A 12,682-nucleotide genomic window follows, 5' to 3' on the forward strand; every position below is an offset into this window, starting at 1 on the left:
TGCTCGTCATGCGGTTATTTCTCTGCACTCTTAGTAGGTCCGAGAGTCTGTATCTCGCCTTCAAGTAAGTCTTCATGACCCTCATCTGACTATTCATTTCATCTGGCTGATGCGTGTCATCTTCCATCTTGACACACCAAATCTTCGCCAACGGTTGTGTTTCTTGTTCGAACGGTTGGAGATCAGTCCTGACTACCTCTTTTTGTGGCAACAAACGTATCGAACATTTCGATACCGCTATTGTTTTCAGATCTTCTGCTGCATTGTCAAAGACTCACTTGATATGAGGTAGAGTCCTGATATACCACCCTGTCCAGATCCCTTGCTCGAGCCTCCACTAGTAGTGGGTTGATCGCTAGCTCTGACAGTTCCAATCCTGAGCTCGAGTTCCTGTCCGAGTAGGTGTCGATTCCTGAGTTCCGGGAATTGTCATTAATTGAAGAGTCTGCGATGGAGCACGTTCCCTCCTCCGGATCAATTCTATGCGTTCTGTTCATCCATCTGAACTCCCCGGACAAACTTTTATCCTCCAGGTCCTGTTCCTCATCAGGAACTTTTTCTTCTACATCAGACTCCCCAGACAAACTATCTTGTCCCGGGTTTTGATCCTGAACTCGCCTGCTCTCCTCACCGTTCGTCTCCCCGGACAAATAATCTTCCCCCCCCTTTTCGTTCAACCTCTTCACTTTCCTTATCCTGGTCTTCAAAGGTAACCGTTTTCTTTTGTGGATCATTCCCCTGTTCTTTCCGTTTGTATGATGTGCTCGTCAAGACGTGTTGGGGTATCAAGGACACTAGTTGCTGAAATATAGTCCTACAATCCCTTGCGTTTTTTTTTGTCATCTTGACAGCATGATCTTCACCTTCTCGCTGACTGTCAGTGATTCCATGGCTGCTGCCCACTCGGGGTCATCTCTGATCACTTCTCTCTCCAACAATGCACCTAGCATCCGCATCACTTATGGTGTGACCTACACCGTTTTATCCCATAATGAGAGGCTGTTTCTGTTCATGCGAGAAAGTTCCTGCTGGACCAGGTTTGAGCGCAGCAACAGATCCAAGGGCACTGGGTCCTTCTTGGATAGAATATTTTTTTTCGGCTGCCTTCTCTACATGTCAAGGGAAGCGCTTCATAAGTTTCTTTGTCCAGAAACGAGAACCCTACCTTTATTTCTGCCTGATTGGCTTGCTTCTATTCCAATCTTGCATAGAACTTGGTCTTCTTGCTGAGGTTGTCAGCATTCTGGTGTTTATCACGCATCCTGTGCTCGATTATCATGTAGTAGTCGTCTAATCTTACTGTCCATCTACCAATATAACTCTGATCCATCGAGTTTGTCTTGAACCAGGATAACGCTCTGTTGTCCACGCGTAACTTAAGGGGAGCGTCCCCAAGTATGCGCGGTACTTTTCGACGAATGTGACTACTGCAAACATTTCTGTTTTTGGTGCACCATATTTTATCGCAGTGTCACTTAACACGGAGAATTGTTCTTCCATTCCATTCCTGCTCCTGATGCAGTATTCCTGAGATGGCTACTACTGATGCGTCTGTGTCAAGAACATACTTGCCCTTCTCTGTTGGCATGCCTACCACTGGCCTTTCGCATAGTTCCCGCTTTATGATCTCAAAGGCAGCTTGCGCTTCATCGTTCCATTCGAACTTCTTTTCTTTGTTGCGCATCAGCTTCTGCATTGGATAAACCTTGTATGCATATCCTTTTATGAACTCACGGTAATAATTGGCGAATCCTAGGAAGCTCATGAGTTGTGTGTCCGTTCTGGGAGCCTTCCATATCAACACAGCCTCTACTGCTTGCGGATCCGGCATCACGCCATTCTTCCTAGAAACTTTATTGAACCCCTGAGGATCTCATATTTCGATGGTTTACAGTTCAAGCCTGCTCTCTTCATGCAGCCAAATACCTTCTCGAGCCGATCAATGTGGTTTTCCAGGGTGGGTGTTGCTATGACCACGTCATCCACGTAACAAATCACCAGGTTCCCGTACTTCTTCGTCACTCTGGTCAAAGTCGTCAAAGTCTAAGCCATCAGTCTTTGAAAAGTGGCCGTTGCGTTGCACAAGCCGAAGGGCATCCTCTTCCACTTGTACAACCCCAATTCACATGCGAATCCGGTCTTCTCTCTGTCCTTCTTCCGCAGAGGGACCTGCCAGAAGCCAGAACCCAAGTCCAGTGTGGTGAAGAGCTTGGCATCACCAAGTTTTGAGAGGCTCTCGTCTATTCGCGGTATCGGGTATGCATCTTTTATTGTCACTGAGTTAAAGTAACAAAAATCGCAACAGAACCTAAACTGCCCCCTTTCTTCTTTGGCTTGACTACCCCACAAGCCAAGGGCAATTTAGAGGGTTCTATCGTGTCGTATTCGAGCAAAATTTCTATTTCCGCTCGGCACGCTTCCGATTTATGTGGCGTCATCCATCTTGCGCCTCCCCTATGGGGAGCGGCGCCTTCCTCTAGTTCGATTTCGTGTTCGACGAAGTTACAACAAGCGATATCCGCCTTATGTTTTGAAAATACATCCGCGTTCCGATTTAAAACCGCCCGCAATGATTCAAAATCTCCCTCGCTTATTTTAAGTGTTCTATTTCTGGCAAAACAAATTTTTCAGATTCTAGTTCATATAACGAGGAGCGTTCCGGAAAATTCGAGCAACTCGATAAGCCGTCGTCCGTTTCGGATTTCATTGAAAACAACTTATGAATAGATTTTAATTCATTAATTCTTTTTAAAATTTTATCTTTATTGGCATGATAAGGACAGTCTTTCAAACTATGTTTCTTCAAGTTTTGTGTCTCCTCATAGTCGGTCCTCATCGGCAAAGCGTAACCAAGATTCTTTCCACGCTGGATTGAAACCGTGGTGTCCAGTGTATTCAACAACACACTGACACACAGTCCGTTTCGCGTTACCGAGAAGCTCCGGCCTAAAATCACCGAACTCTGACTATTTGGATTCGGTACTAAACAAACCTGTTTACTATCGCTTAACGAATTTAAATTTCTCATTCTAAAAATTGCCACCACAGCCTGTCCTGGCTGTAGCTTCACTTTTCTATCTAAAAAAATTGGTACCTTGTTTTTGTCTGTTATTATCCTATTAATTGCTTTCTGAACACACTTCCGGTCCGGGTTTCTAATCCGTATCAGACCGTTGTTCAAGTCAATCATCACGTCAAAATTCCTGACGAAATCTCTGCCCAAGATGAATTGGTCGGCGTCGTCCAAATTTTCTACCACCAGGAAGCTCATCCAAAGATCCCGTCCTCCCATGTAGAGGACTGTTATTTGTGTCCTTCCGGCTATGTAAATTGCTCCTCGAATGGCTGCAGCCAGTCGGAGATTCGTCGGAATTTGGCCTTCTCTCGTGAAGCCTATTCTTTCCCAAGTTTTTATCGGCATCACGCTCACTACCGCTCCTGTGTCCAGAAGCCCTGTGACTCCGTTTTTCTTCCCGTTTTGTCGAGCAGATGTGCAGTCACATCTGCTTTGTATCCAATGTGTACCGCGTCATGCTCCATCATGGGGTCATGGCCAATTCTGCAGACCTTGAGTTCTTCCTGTCCCAAATAGATCTGCCCCATTTTGTCGCTATCTGTTGTGACGTAGGTCCTAGTGTAGATACTTATCCCGTCAACGTTCAACATTACTTGATAAGTTCCATAGACTTCCACGCAACGCCCAGGGAGTTTCTTCGTCCGAGGGCCACTCGTCGTCAACAACGGTCATACAGCCCTCGACTCAGTGCTTGACTCTAGCTGTCTCAGGTAATCTGCATATGTGACTAAATGCATCATAGTGATTTCTGAGGGATCACTTAGGTTCCTGATCACCTGCTGCCCCCCAACTGAAATTATTGACCATATTCTGCTCCCTTGTGGCACCATTCCGAACGTCTTCCCAGAAATCACATTTAGTTTCATGCTCAAACTACTTGTTGCATTCGTTTCGATCTTGAAGTCATGCTCTGCAGTCACTGGTTCCGGTTCGCGTATCTCTTCCGTTACTGCCTGCTCTCATCTCCTTCATTGCCAGCTCTTGCGGTTTTTCTTTTCTGCGTGCCTCCGCTTCACTCAACAGGCGAGCCCTGCTGGCTTTCACACCCGATAAAGCTTCCTCATGCCTTGAAAGCTTGATGTCTGCCACAGCATCATCCCAAAATTTTGGACAATCCGATTTAAAATGACCTTCCAATTTACAAAAGAAACACCTTGGGCCGAATTTCACAATTAATCCTCTCATGACGCATCTTCATCCTCGAGGCTAAAGCCTTGCTTCCATGCCCTGTTTGTAGGTTGGGCATGCCGACACATAATGGTCCGTCGAACTGCAATTTGCACAAGAGCCTCTCTTGTCTATATAAACCTTGGTTTGTACCAGTTGTTTCCTTGGTTTGCTGGTCCATTGTTAAAATTGCCATAATTGGTTTTGTAATATCCAGATCTCGATGGAGGCTTCAGCAAAAGGTATTCTTTTGACTTGAGTCTCAACTCCTCTGGCGTTGGCGCAGTGGTTGAGAGTGGTGTGTAATGTGTCGCTAACATTGTTCGAAGCTCATCATTCTTCATACCATCGATGAATTTTGAGGCTACTGCCAGGTTCATCCTTCTGTTCGACTCATCTGGTTGGCTACGCCCAATCGGCATCTTCAAATCGTCTAGAAACTTGTCTATCGTCTCATCTTCACGTTGCCTCCGTTTCTCGAAGCGCATCCTTGCTTGGTGTCATGGCTGGTTAAATCACTGCATTCTTGCCTTTCTGACAAGTCCTCTTCTTCAAAATGCAGTTTCATTACCCCTATCCAGGTATCAATACAGCCATCAGATTCGTCTTTATAGCATCTTGGTTTCTTAAAAACCCTTCTGGACTTTTCACTACCTTCATTGGTTCTAGATAAATTCGTAAGGAATGTTTCCAAAGACCTGTTCAGAGGTTCAAAGGCTTTGACCATTGATTTAGCGTCTCTTGAATGCCCCGCTTGAGTATCATTGCCCCCTGATAAGGGCTCTGGATTTTCCCATCTGTCCGAATCGCTGGTATTGTTTCTTCCTGGACTCGCATGACTCCTGTTCTTGGAATCACATCTCCCAGTCGTATATGTATATTGCGTCGGTCGTTCATTTGAGGTCTGTCTGTTGCCAGTTGAGCTTCTATTGTCCCCTGTGGCATAGCTTGATGAACTGCCCCTTCCTCTAGTGGATCCATATGTCCTTCTCCTATTCTGTTGTTCATTGAAGTTCACTCTCGGCTGAGTTCGATTCCCCATTTTTCGAGCCACGCCTGCTGCCTAGTAACCCGTCCAACCTATCCATGATAGCGTGAGTTCGCCTCTCCATCATCGCAACTATCTTCGTGTCAAGAGTCCCAAGAGTCTGCCCTTGTTGAATTCTCAATTTCTCCATGTCGTCTCTCAATCGTAACTCTCTCTGCTCAGCTTCCCTCGTCATTCGCGACAAGTTCTTAGCCAAGTGTTCATCCGTTCTCTCCTTCAAGCGTTTTTCGCTTCTACTAACTTCTTGTCTATTGCGGTTGATCTCTTCCCGCAGTTTTTCTCTCTCGACGTAGACTGCCCTTTCTAGTTCGCTCATTCTTAAGGACATCTGATCATTCTGTTCTCCTATGCTGCCCACTATGTTGGTCAAGGCTTCTTCAATTGATGCTCCGTTATCCACTAATGGCGTCACAAGTGGCGGTGTCACCCTGTCGATCCCAGGTAGCCTGTGCTGGCCGAGATTCGGGCTTTGATTTTCTGCCTCGACGTATTTTCATGATCCATTTCTGGATTCGCCAATGCGTTGCCTAGCCCTTTAATTCTACTCTCCCCAGTTTGCGGCTCTGAATTTGTCATAATCGCGAAGCCTCTCGACTGGCCCGGTGTGTTTACCTCTTTGCTCCAAATTTGGGCTTATTGCTTATCGTCCTCGCCACACCAAATTTGTCCATGGTTCCAGTCTCTCTTTCGACGTATGCCTCATTCTCCTGGGTCGAACTATTGCGGCTGACTTGAGACCCAAAGTCCACTTGCTCTTCTTCGTCCTCCTCCTCCTCCTGGGATTCACCTTCATTTCCTGTGCCCACTACCCTGGTGAATGGAAAGATGTTTCCTAAGCCCTGTGTTTCTTTTTTAGTTTTTGTTTTGCTTTTTGTCTTTTTTACTCGGTTTTCTGCACCCCCTAGTGGCCTAGTGGCCCCCCTTACTCGGTTAGCTAAGCCTCGTTTCATAAAGCGCACCGAGAGATTTTCTCAAGTTTTCTTAAAAAGCTATCACGGTAAAACTGGAAGGTTTACACGTTCCCGCTGAACCGTACCACTGGTACTCTAGAATGGGCATGTAGCCCGAAGCTGTGTCAAGTGGGCTTGATACCGTAGTCTTGGTGTCATAAAAACACCCAGGAGCGCCATAAAAACCATATGCAACATTCGCCTACTTATGTCACATATGATGGTAAAGAAAAGTAGGCCTTATAACCATTGGCTCAAGAGTCAGGGACACTATCTCTTGTGTTTTTCTACCTCAACGGTCGGAGCCAATTCGGTTCACTTGCGACATGTGACTAAAATCTTTGTTACAGCTCAAAGGCCACTACCAAAATACCCCCACTCTAGAAAATAGAACGTCCCCATACTTAGGTCTCGAAATACCTAAAACACGCGAACGCCGTTAAAAACAGGGTCGGAACAATCCGTATAGCTACTTTTTATTAGACAGTGGACCTTTGATTCATTTCAGATGGATCAACCTAAAACTCTCCTTACCTTAACATAACAATATAAAACACACTCAAGATATTTAAAATGGGTTCTCACATACCGGCACTCTCTCTAGAATTGAGTAACTAAATTAATAAGTTTTACAATTTCCCGCTGCTATTTTCGACTACTTTCCCGCAATTGTATTTCGGTTCTTCTGATCTTATTTTCTGATATTTTCAGTTGTCGCGAGAAACTAGAGCATGACATGCTCAATTCGACTTTTTAAAAAATTTAATTTAACCCAAAATCACGTCGTTTGCATTGCTCAAGGTCAAACTTCCAAATATGACCGACTGTCACACAAGCTTGTTTTACTGCATCGGGTATCACCGACATGATCCATCTCAAGAGATAAGTAGCATCCTTCCTCCTCGCCAGACTCAGTCCGGAATCATCTCGAGTGACATACTGCAACATCATTCGGTAGACGTGTAGGCATTTATTGCCCAAATTCAACTTGTCGCACGATGTCAGAACCTCTGGTAGGCAGCACGTGAGCAGTAACTGGCCCTCCTTCCTCGTGAAGGGGTTCGTCATCAGGAGCTTGGCGGATGAGGCTGCCCTCAGCTCATTACCGAAGTTTTCTAGCAGTAATTTCTCCCAGTTTCGTCCTAGCTGGCTCCTCATTTCCAACTTATTAATTTCTGCCTTTTGCTGCGTGGCGCAGCTCTGGCGCTTTTTGGACACTCCTCGATCCAGTTTCTTCAGACAACTCTCTGGGTCCTTCACCGGTCCTTCTCTCTAGGTCCTTCTCTCTGTCCATTGGTGGATCCTCTTGATATTCAGCCGTTGTGGTTTAAAGTCCTCTTCTGTCACGCCGTTTCCACTCCCATCTTCCGTCTCTCGCTTCCTGTTTCTTGAGATTGAAGTTTTGCTTGGGGATGTAGACACGATCATCACCGAAGCCGTCCTCATCATTCTCTGACTCTTGTCTTTCCTGTTCTCTTGTCTCGAGTGCCTTTTTCACCTTTTTAGTCCTAGATACAAAAAAATAGCGGTAACAACAGTTTTATCTCTATCACTCAATTTGTTCTTAATTTTTAGTTTCATTTTTTTCAAGTAAAGCTGTCTTCACAGGATCTGGGTGCTGTTTTCAGCCTCGTTTCCCAGATACGAATCAACTTACTGAGCAAATCCTCTCTCATCAGTTTGTCCAGTCCAGTTCCCGTCAAGATAGGCTCTCCAAATTCCACCATTATGTCCCAAAGTTCATGCTTGAACTCCTCAAAATCTACTTTCCTTTCAACTTTTCGATTGAATTAAGTCATGACTTTTTCCCATCTCTACTGATCCATAGTAGTCATGAACGTCGTTTTGTTTTCCTCGAAGGTGTTCCTCTCTCTACTCTAGTTACTGAAGAATGCCATGCCCATATATGCCCGCTGACTCCCAAGCTACAACTCCAGATTCTTTCGACGTGATCCCAGGGGTGGCGTCGCCGTGTTTGCCTATTTCTCTTCACTCAGGTCCTGTAATAGTTCTCGTGTGGTGCCCGGAATGTACGTGCCAAGTAACACCTCTTCAGCTGGTGTCGCTCCCGTGTCCATATTTTCCTCGGCTTCTCTGTGAGCTTCTTCCATCCATTCTCCTTCCGTTACTTCCGAACGCTCTTGCTTCAAAGCATCCTCAAGCCTATTCTCCACTGGAAGATTTCTGAGTGTCGATTGACCGATGCGAAGGTGTGACTGGATTTAGTCTCTGGTTTTCCATGAGGGGTACGTAGAGGGCGCAAGCCGCGTCAACCTGTGTCCCTCATGTTGCAACTCCAACTCGTCCAACCCACAGGGCGCCAGATGCTTCGTTGAGCTGCATCTCAATTCCGCCTTCAGGTACAAGTTTGTTTCCTCCACTATGAGCGGCCATCCTTGTACAATGATGGCTTGTTCTCAAACTGGGTCTTCTGAAGCACGCTGTTCACATCACGCACATCACACCTCGGTGGCAATGACCTCTTCGCCATTCTTGCTGGATTCGTCCAGGATTCTATCTTAATTGCGCTAGAGTCAAAACAAGCAGCCGCGGAGTACCCAAAAAACAAAGGATCCCAGCCACGAGTGAACACTCTCTGTTGTCCCTCCACGCCATATCTGGCTTGCACGCATCTAGAACAATGATCAAGCTCACTCGTATAACTGAATAACGATACGCCGTAATTAGGGGATCTGGAAAGGCATAGGTCACTGCCGGTCCATAGACACAAGTAACCACTTCTCCCAGCCTCCTACTACTTCCAGAGGGTCAGATCGCATGACCAGACATAAGTTGTTCTTGACCAAACTTGTTCTTTAGTTTTCGGGTCAGTTTCTTCTCCCGTCAAGTGTCTGTACTGCATCATAAGATATTGTACCAAGAGCGTCTTCAATCCCGTCTTGTAGGAGTAGTTCTCAAGATTTTGGTGAAAATTAGCCATGGCCATTGGGTCCACATACTTCATCAGACAATGAAATACCGCCAGATTCCCATGCATCAGGAGGCTGAGAGCCAAGTATCCGCCAAGGTCTGAAGACCCCTAGTGAACATGAAGGCTGGTTGAACAAATTTTTCTAGAGAATACTAGGTCTAATGCCGGCAATAAGTTTATTAACATGCTCAAGAGGTCCTGCATGAAACTTTCAAAGATGGTCTTATCAGCGGAGAACAAGCCACCCATATAGTTTTTCTCCCAGCGATGACTGAAGAATTTCAAGGTTTCATGCGCTTTCCTCGTTCTCAAATCTCCTGTGGCTTAATCCTTTCAGAAATTGTTGATGGTCGTGTCGTCCCACCATGAATCCATTCTTTTGCAATTGCTCAGGAGGGTTCACTCTATTTTCCAACACTTGTTTATCCCTCATCTTGTTACCCACACTTTGTAGTCTCGGTGTCAGATATGGCATACTTCTTCTCTCTTGAGTGAGGCGATATACCATCAACTCCAGCTGCTTTGCCGTGTACAGTACTTTTCTCTGGTCATGTACAGACCACTTTGAGCTGCTCGTTGAGCCCATAATTAAGAGTTCCATGTTCCGGAACCACAAGCTCGTGGTCATGTGTTTGATCACATAATGGTCATTGTTGGTCTCCTGTTTGAATTTCAGTTGCCTTGCCATGTTTAAGATCTCCAGGAACCACACCTTATCAAGCACTATCAAGACATCCGCAAGCTCGTGAAAACCTCCCAAGGCATAAGATATATCCGGCCAAGCTGCCGCCACTTCCATCTCAAGAGTGTCAAATCCTTCTGCTCTAGATTAGGAGCAGCCATCAGAATACGCAGTCAGCTGCATTCCTTTGTTGGGACCACAACGAAATGATGGGCTGGTGGCATGCTCGCGTACCCTGGCGACGACTTGAATACCACTTTTGTGTTTGATCCCAGCCTGACCGCCACTAACCCTTGTATATCGTTCATCGCGGAGAACAATGTTTGTACTACCTCCCAGATTTTTTTCAGCGCGGCTTCCCCACTCTTCAAGGGCTCTAGAAATCCCGCAGCGTGCAGGTGGTCAATCCTACCCGCGAACAGACGCAACTGCGGTTCAAATGGTGTCTCCCACTTCTTTTCTACCACTTTCTTTTGACCGTCTGGTTCAGTTCGGTCCCCGGCATCCTGTATATAATAGTTTCCGGTCAGAACAACTTCTCAGCCTTTCCTGCGAAGTCCGAACTCGCGTTAATCCTAATTCCACCGGCTCTCGGATCCGAACGATCATAGGCAGCCAGTGCCTTAGCCAACTTGGACGCTCCCAATTCATCGCCGTGTTTTGCATTTTTCTACGACTCTGAACCCGCGTAACCGGTTTCAGGAATCTTCATAACCTTGGGATCTAGAAGTTTCTCCACCGCTCTTAACTGCGCTTGTACCGACACCCTTATTCTGACCAGGCCCTTGCGATGTTTTGTTTTAACCGCGATCGCACCTGGACTCCCCAGCTTCTTTAAGGGTCGATAGTTGATCGGGCCAAAGATCGCTCTCCTCGGGACACCCGTGAGGTCTGCCGTTTCCATGGTCCTCTCTCAAGAAAAAGGCGCCTCAAGCGCTCTCAGTCAATCCACACAATAATGACTGTTTAGGTCCTCATGAGACAAGCTCTTCAATTCTAGAACTTCCACCATCTCTTGCCGATAGACCAACTCAGGTCAAGATCTCTTATCCTCTCTGGCTATCTGGCCTTGCTCGGGCCCTCCCGAATCCATCCAGTGGATTCGCTTTCGTTGTCCCTCTCGACCACTACAACAGAACACACCACCGAACTCTGTGGGGTCGAAGAGCGCCTCGTGTCTTTTTTCCAGAGATGTCAAGCCCAGCTGCCAGCTTCTGCTTCTTGCTGAACTGTCTCTAGTGTCGTTTCGCCCTCCCAACTTGTCTTCCACCGATCTAACTGGGAAGAAAGGAGGTCTTGGAGGTGGACCAAAGATGAACTGTCCACTGTCCAGCAAATCTGACTCCAGATTGTTGATGTGCTTCTGAAAGACCTTGTTTAACCACTTCCCGCCTTTGGGTCGATGAAAGAGGATACCGTCAGAGGAACATCCGAATGGTAGGGCGTTTTCCATCATGTGGGCGACATCTTTGGATCTCAAAAACTATCCCATTGATGTGACGAACACTCTCGTTCATGCTCAGCCCATTGTTATCCAGCATCATGTTATATGGCATGCACAAATCGTCAGTTTTGTAGGATTCAAGTAGTAGATCATTGCTTCCTGTAGCAAGATTCGCTTCTAGAAACGTCATTCGTACCATTCATCATGGTGACGGTGTGCATCGTCAGAATGGCCACCGATGTGTTGCAAGATACGGAAAACGAGAGTGTAGAGTGGATGACACTGGAGGAGGAGATAGAGCAGTGACAATAGCCGGATGATAAGATGAAAGAGAAAGATTAGAAGAATTTAGAAATTTCCAGAACTTTAATTCGACCAAAAACTAAACGAAAGAATTAAACGAAGGACAACCAAAGAAGAGGAAGTAAAAACTCAGATTGGTTTTGTGTGAGACAAGCTCAAATGAGAAACCAATCAACTAAGCTTATAACTTGAAACTAGCAGAAAAAAACGCTCCTACTTATTTTGAGTTTACAATTTCTGCATTTAAAATTTAACATTTGCATCGTTATTTTAGTTAGTGTTTTAGGAGACACTTATTTTTTAAAAGGCTTAAGTGGAGAGTCTATTTGAAGTATTCCAGCCTATTTTATCTTAGATCATATCCTCAGAGTGCAGACTAGTGAAAGTGTTAGAAGGCTATGGCAATGTAGTATGATTCAATTTATAGCACGTAGTGAGTCAATGTGATGCTGACAAAAAAAATTTTCATTCATTTTGTAAATTCTGTATGATTGACAATCTACCACTCTGGTGAGTAACTCGAAGTTCAATGAGGACACCGGGTTGGAGGAGAATCTGACATTCGACCAGAATGAACTGAACTGCATGAAAGTTAAAAAAAAACAATTTTTGTTGGGAACAGTTCAGTGGGAGGATCTGATGTTTTAAACGATGTTTTAAAGATCAGTGGGAGTTAGTGATGTTAATCATCCAAATGAACGAATTCGGAGTTTACTTTGGAGTGATGAAATAATTTCCAAAAAGTCGTTCAAAATTAAAGACACTCCAGGACCTTGAAGTTTTGCGAATACTGAAAACGCGAAAATCAGAACAACGATTTTCGCTGATATAACACAGACATGCGACTAACGAGAGAGACGACAGAAATTATGACGAAAATATTAGCGGAAGAGCATTTCGAGTTGTAACAATTGTTCAGCTACAATCGTTGCGGGGCAACTCCCGGAAAACCGTAGGTATATTGGGAAGATTGAGAACGGTGGTCAAAATCCTTGGCACTGCAAGCTGTTTTAAAACATGAAGTAAGTGTGCCTCAAAAGTATTGAGGCCTAAAAGACATTTTAAAAAAAATTATATCAT

General features: G+C 45.4%; 1 protein-coding gene across 1 annotated transcript; it reads right to left on the bottom strand.

Moving 5' to 3' along the window:
- Positions 1 to 1,192: 1,192 nt before the first annotated feature.
- On the bottom strand, positions 1,193 to 4,731 carry LOC134854737 (uncharacterized). Its single transcript, XM_063871096.1, has 4 exons — positions 4,385 to 4,731; positions 3,434 to 3,631; positions 1,569 to 1,844; positions 1,193 to 1,307 (listed from the first exon to the last, which is right to left on the bottom strand). The coding sequence occupies exons 1-4, from the start codon at positions 4,729 to 4,731 to the stop codon at positions 1,193 to 1,195; spliced, it is 936 nt and encodes a 311-aa protein (XP_063727166.1).
- Positions 4,732 to 12,682: the final 7,951 nt, after the last annotated feature.

Source organism: Symsagittifera roscoffensis, chromosome 9, assembly GCF_963678635.1.
Source record: "Symsagittifera roscoffensis chromosome 9, txSymRosc1.1, whole genome shotgun sequence".
NCBI classification, from domain to species: Eukaryota; Metazoa; Xenacoelomorpha; order Acoela; family Convolutidae; genus Symsagittifera; species Symsagittifera roscoffensis.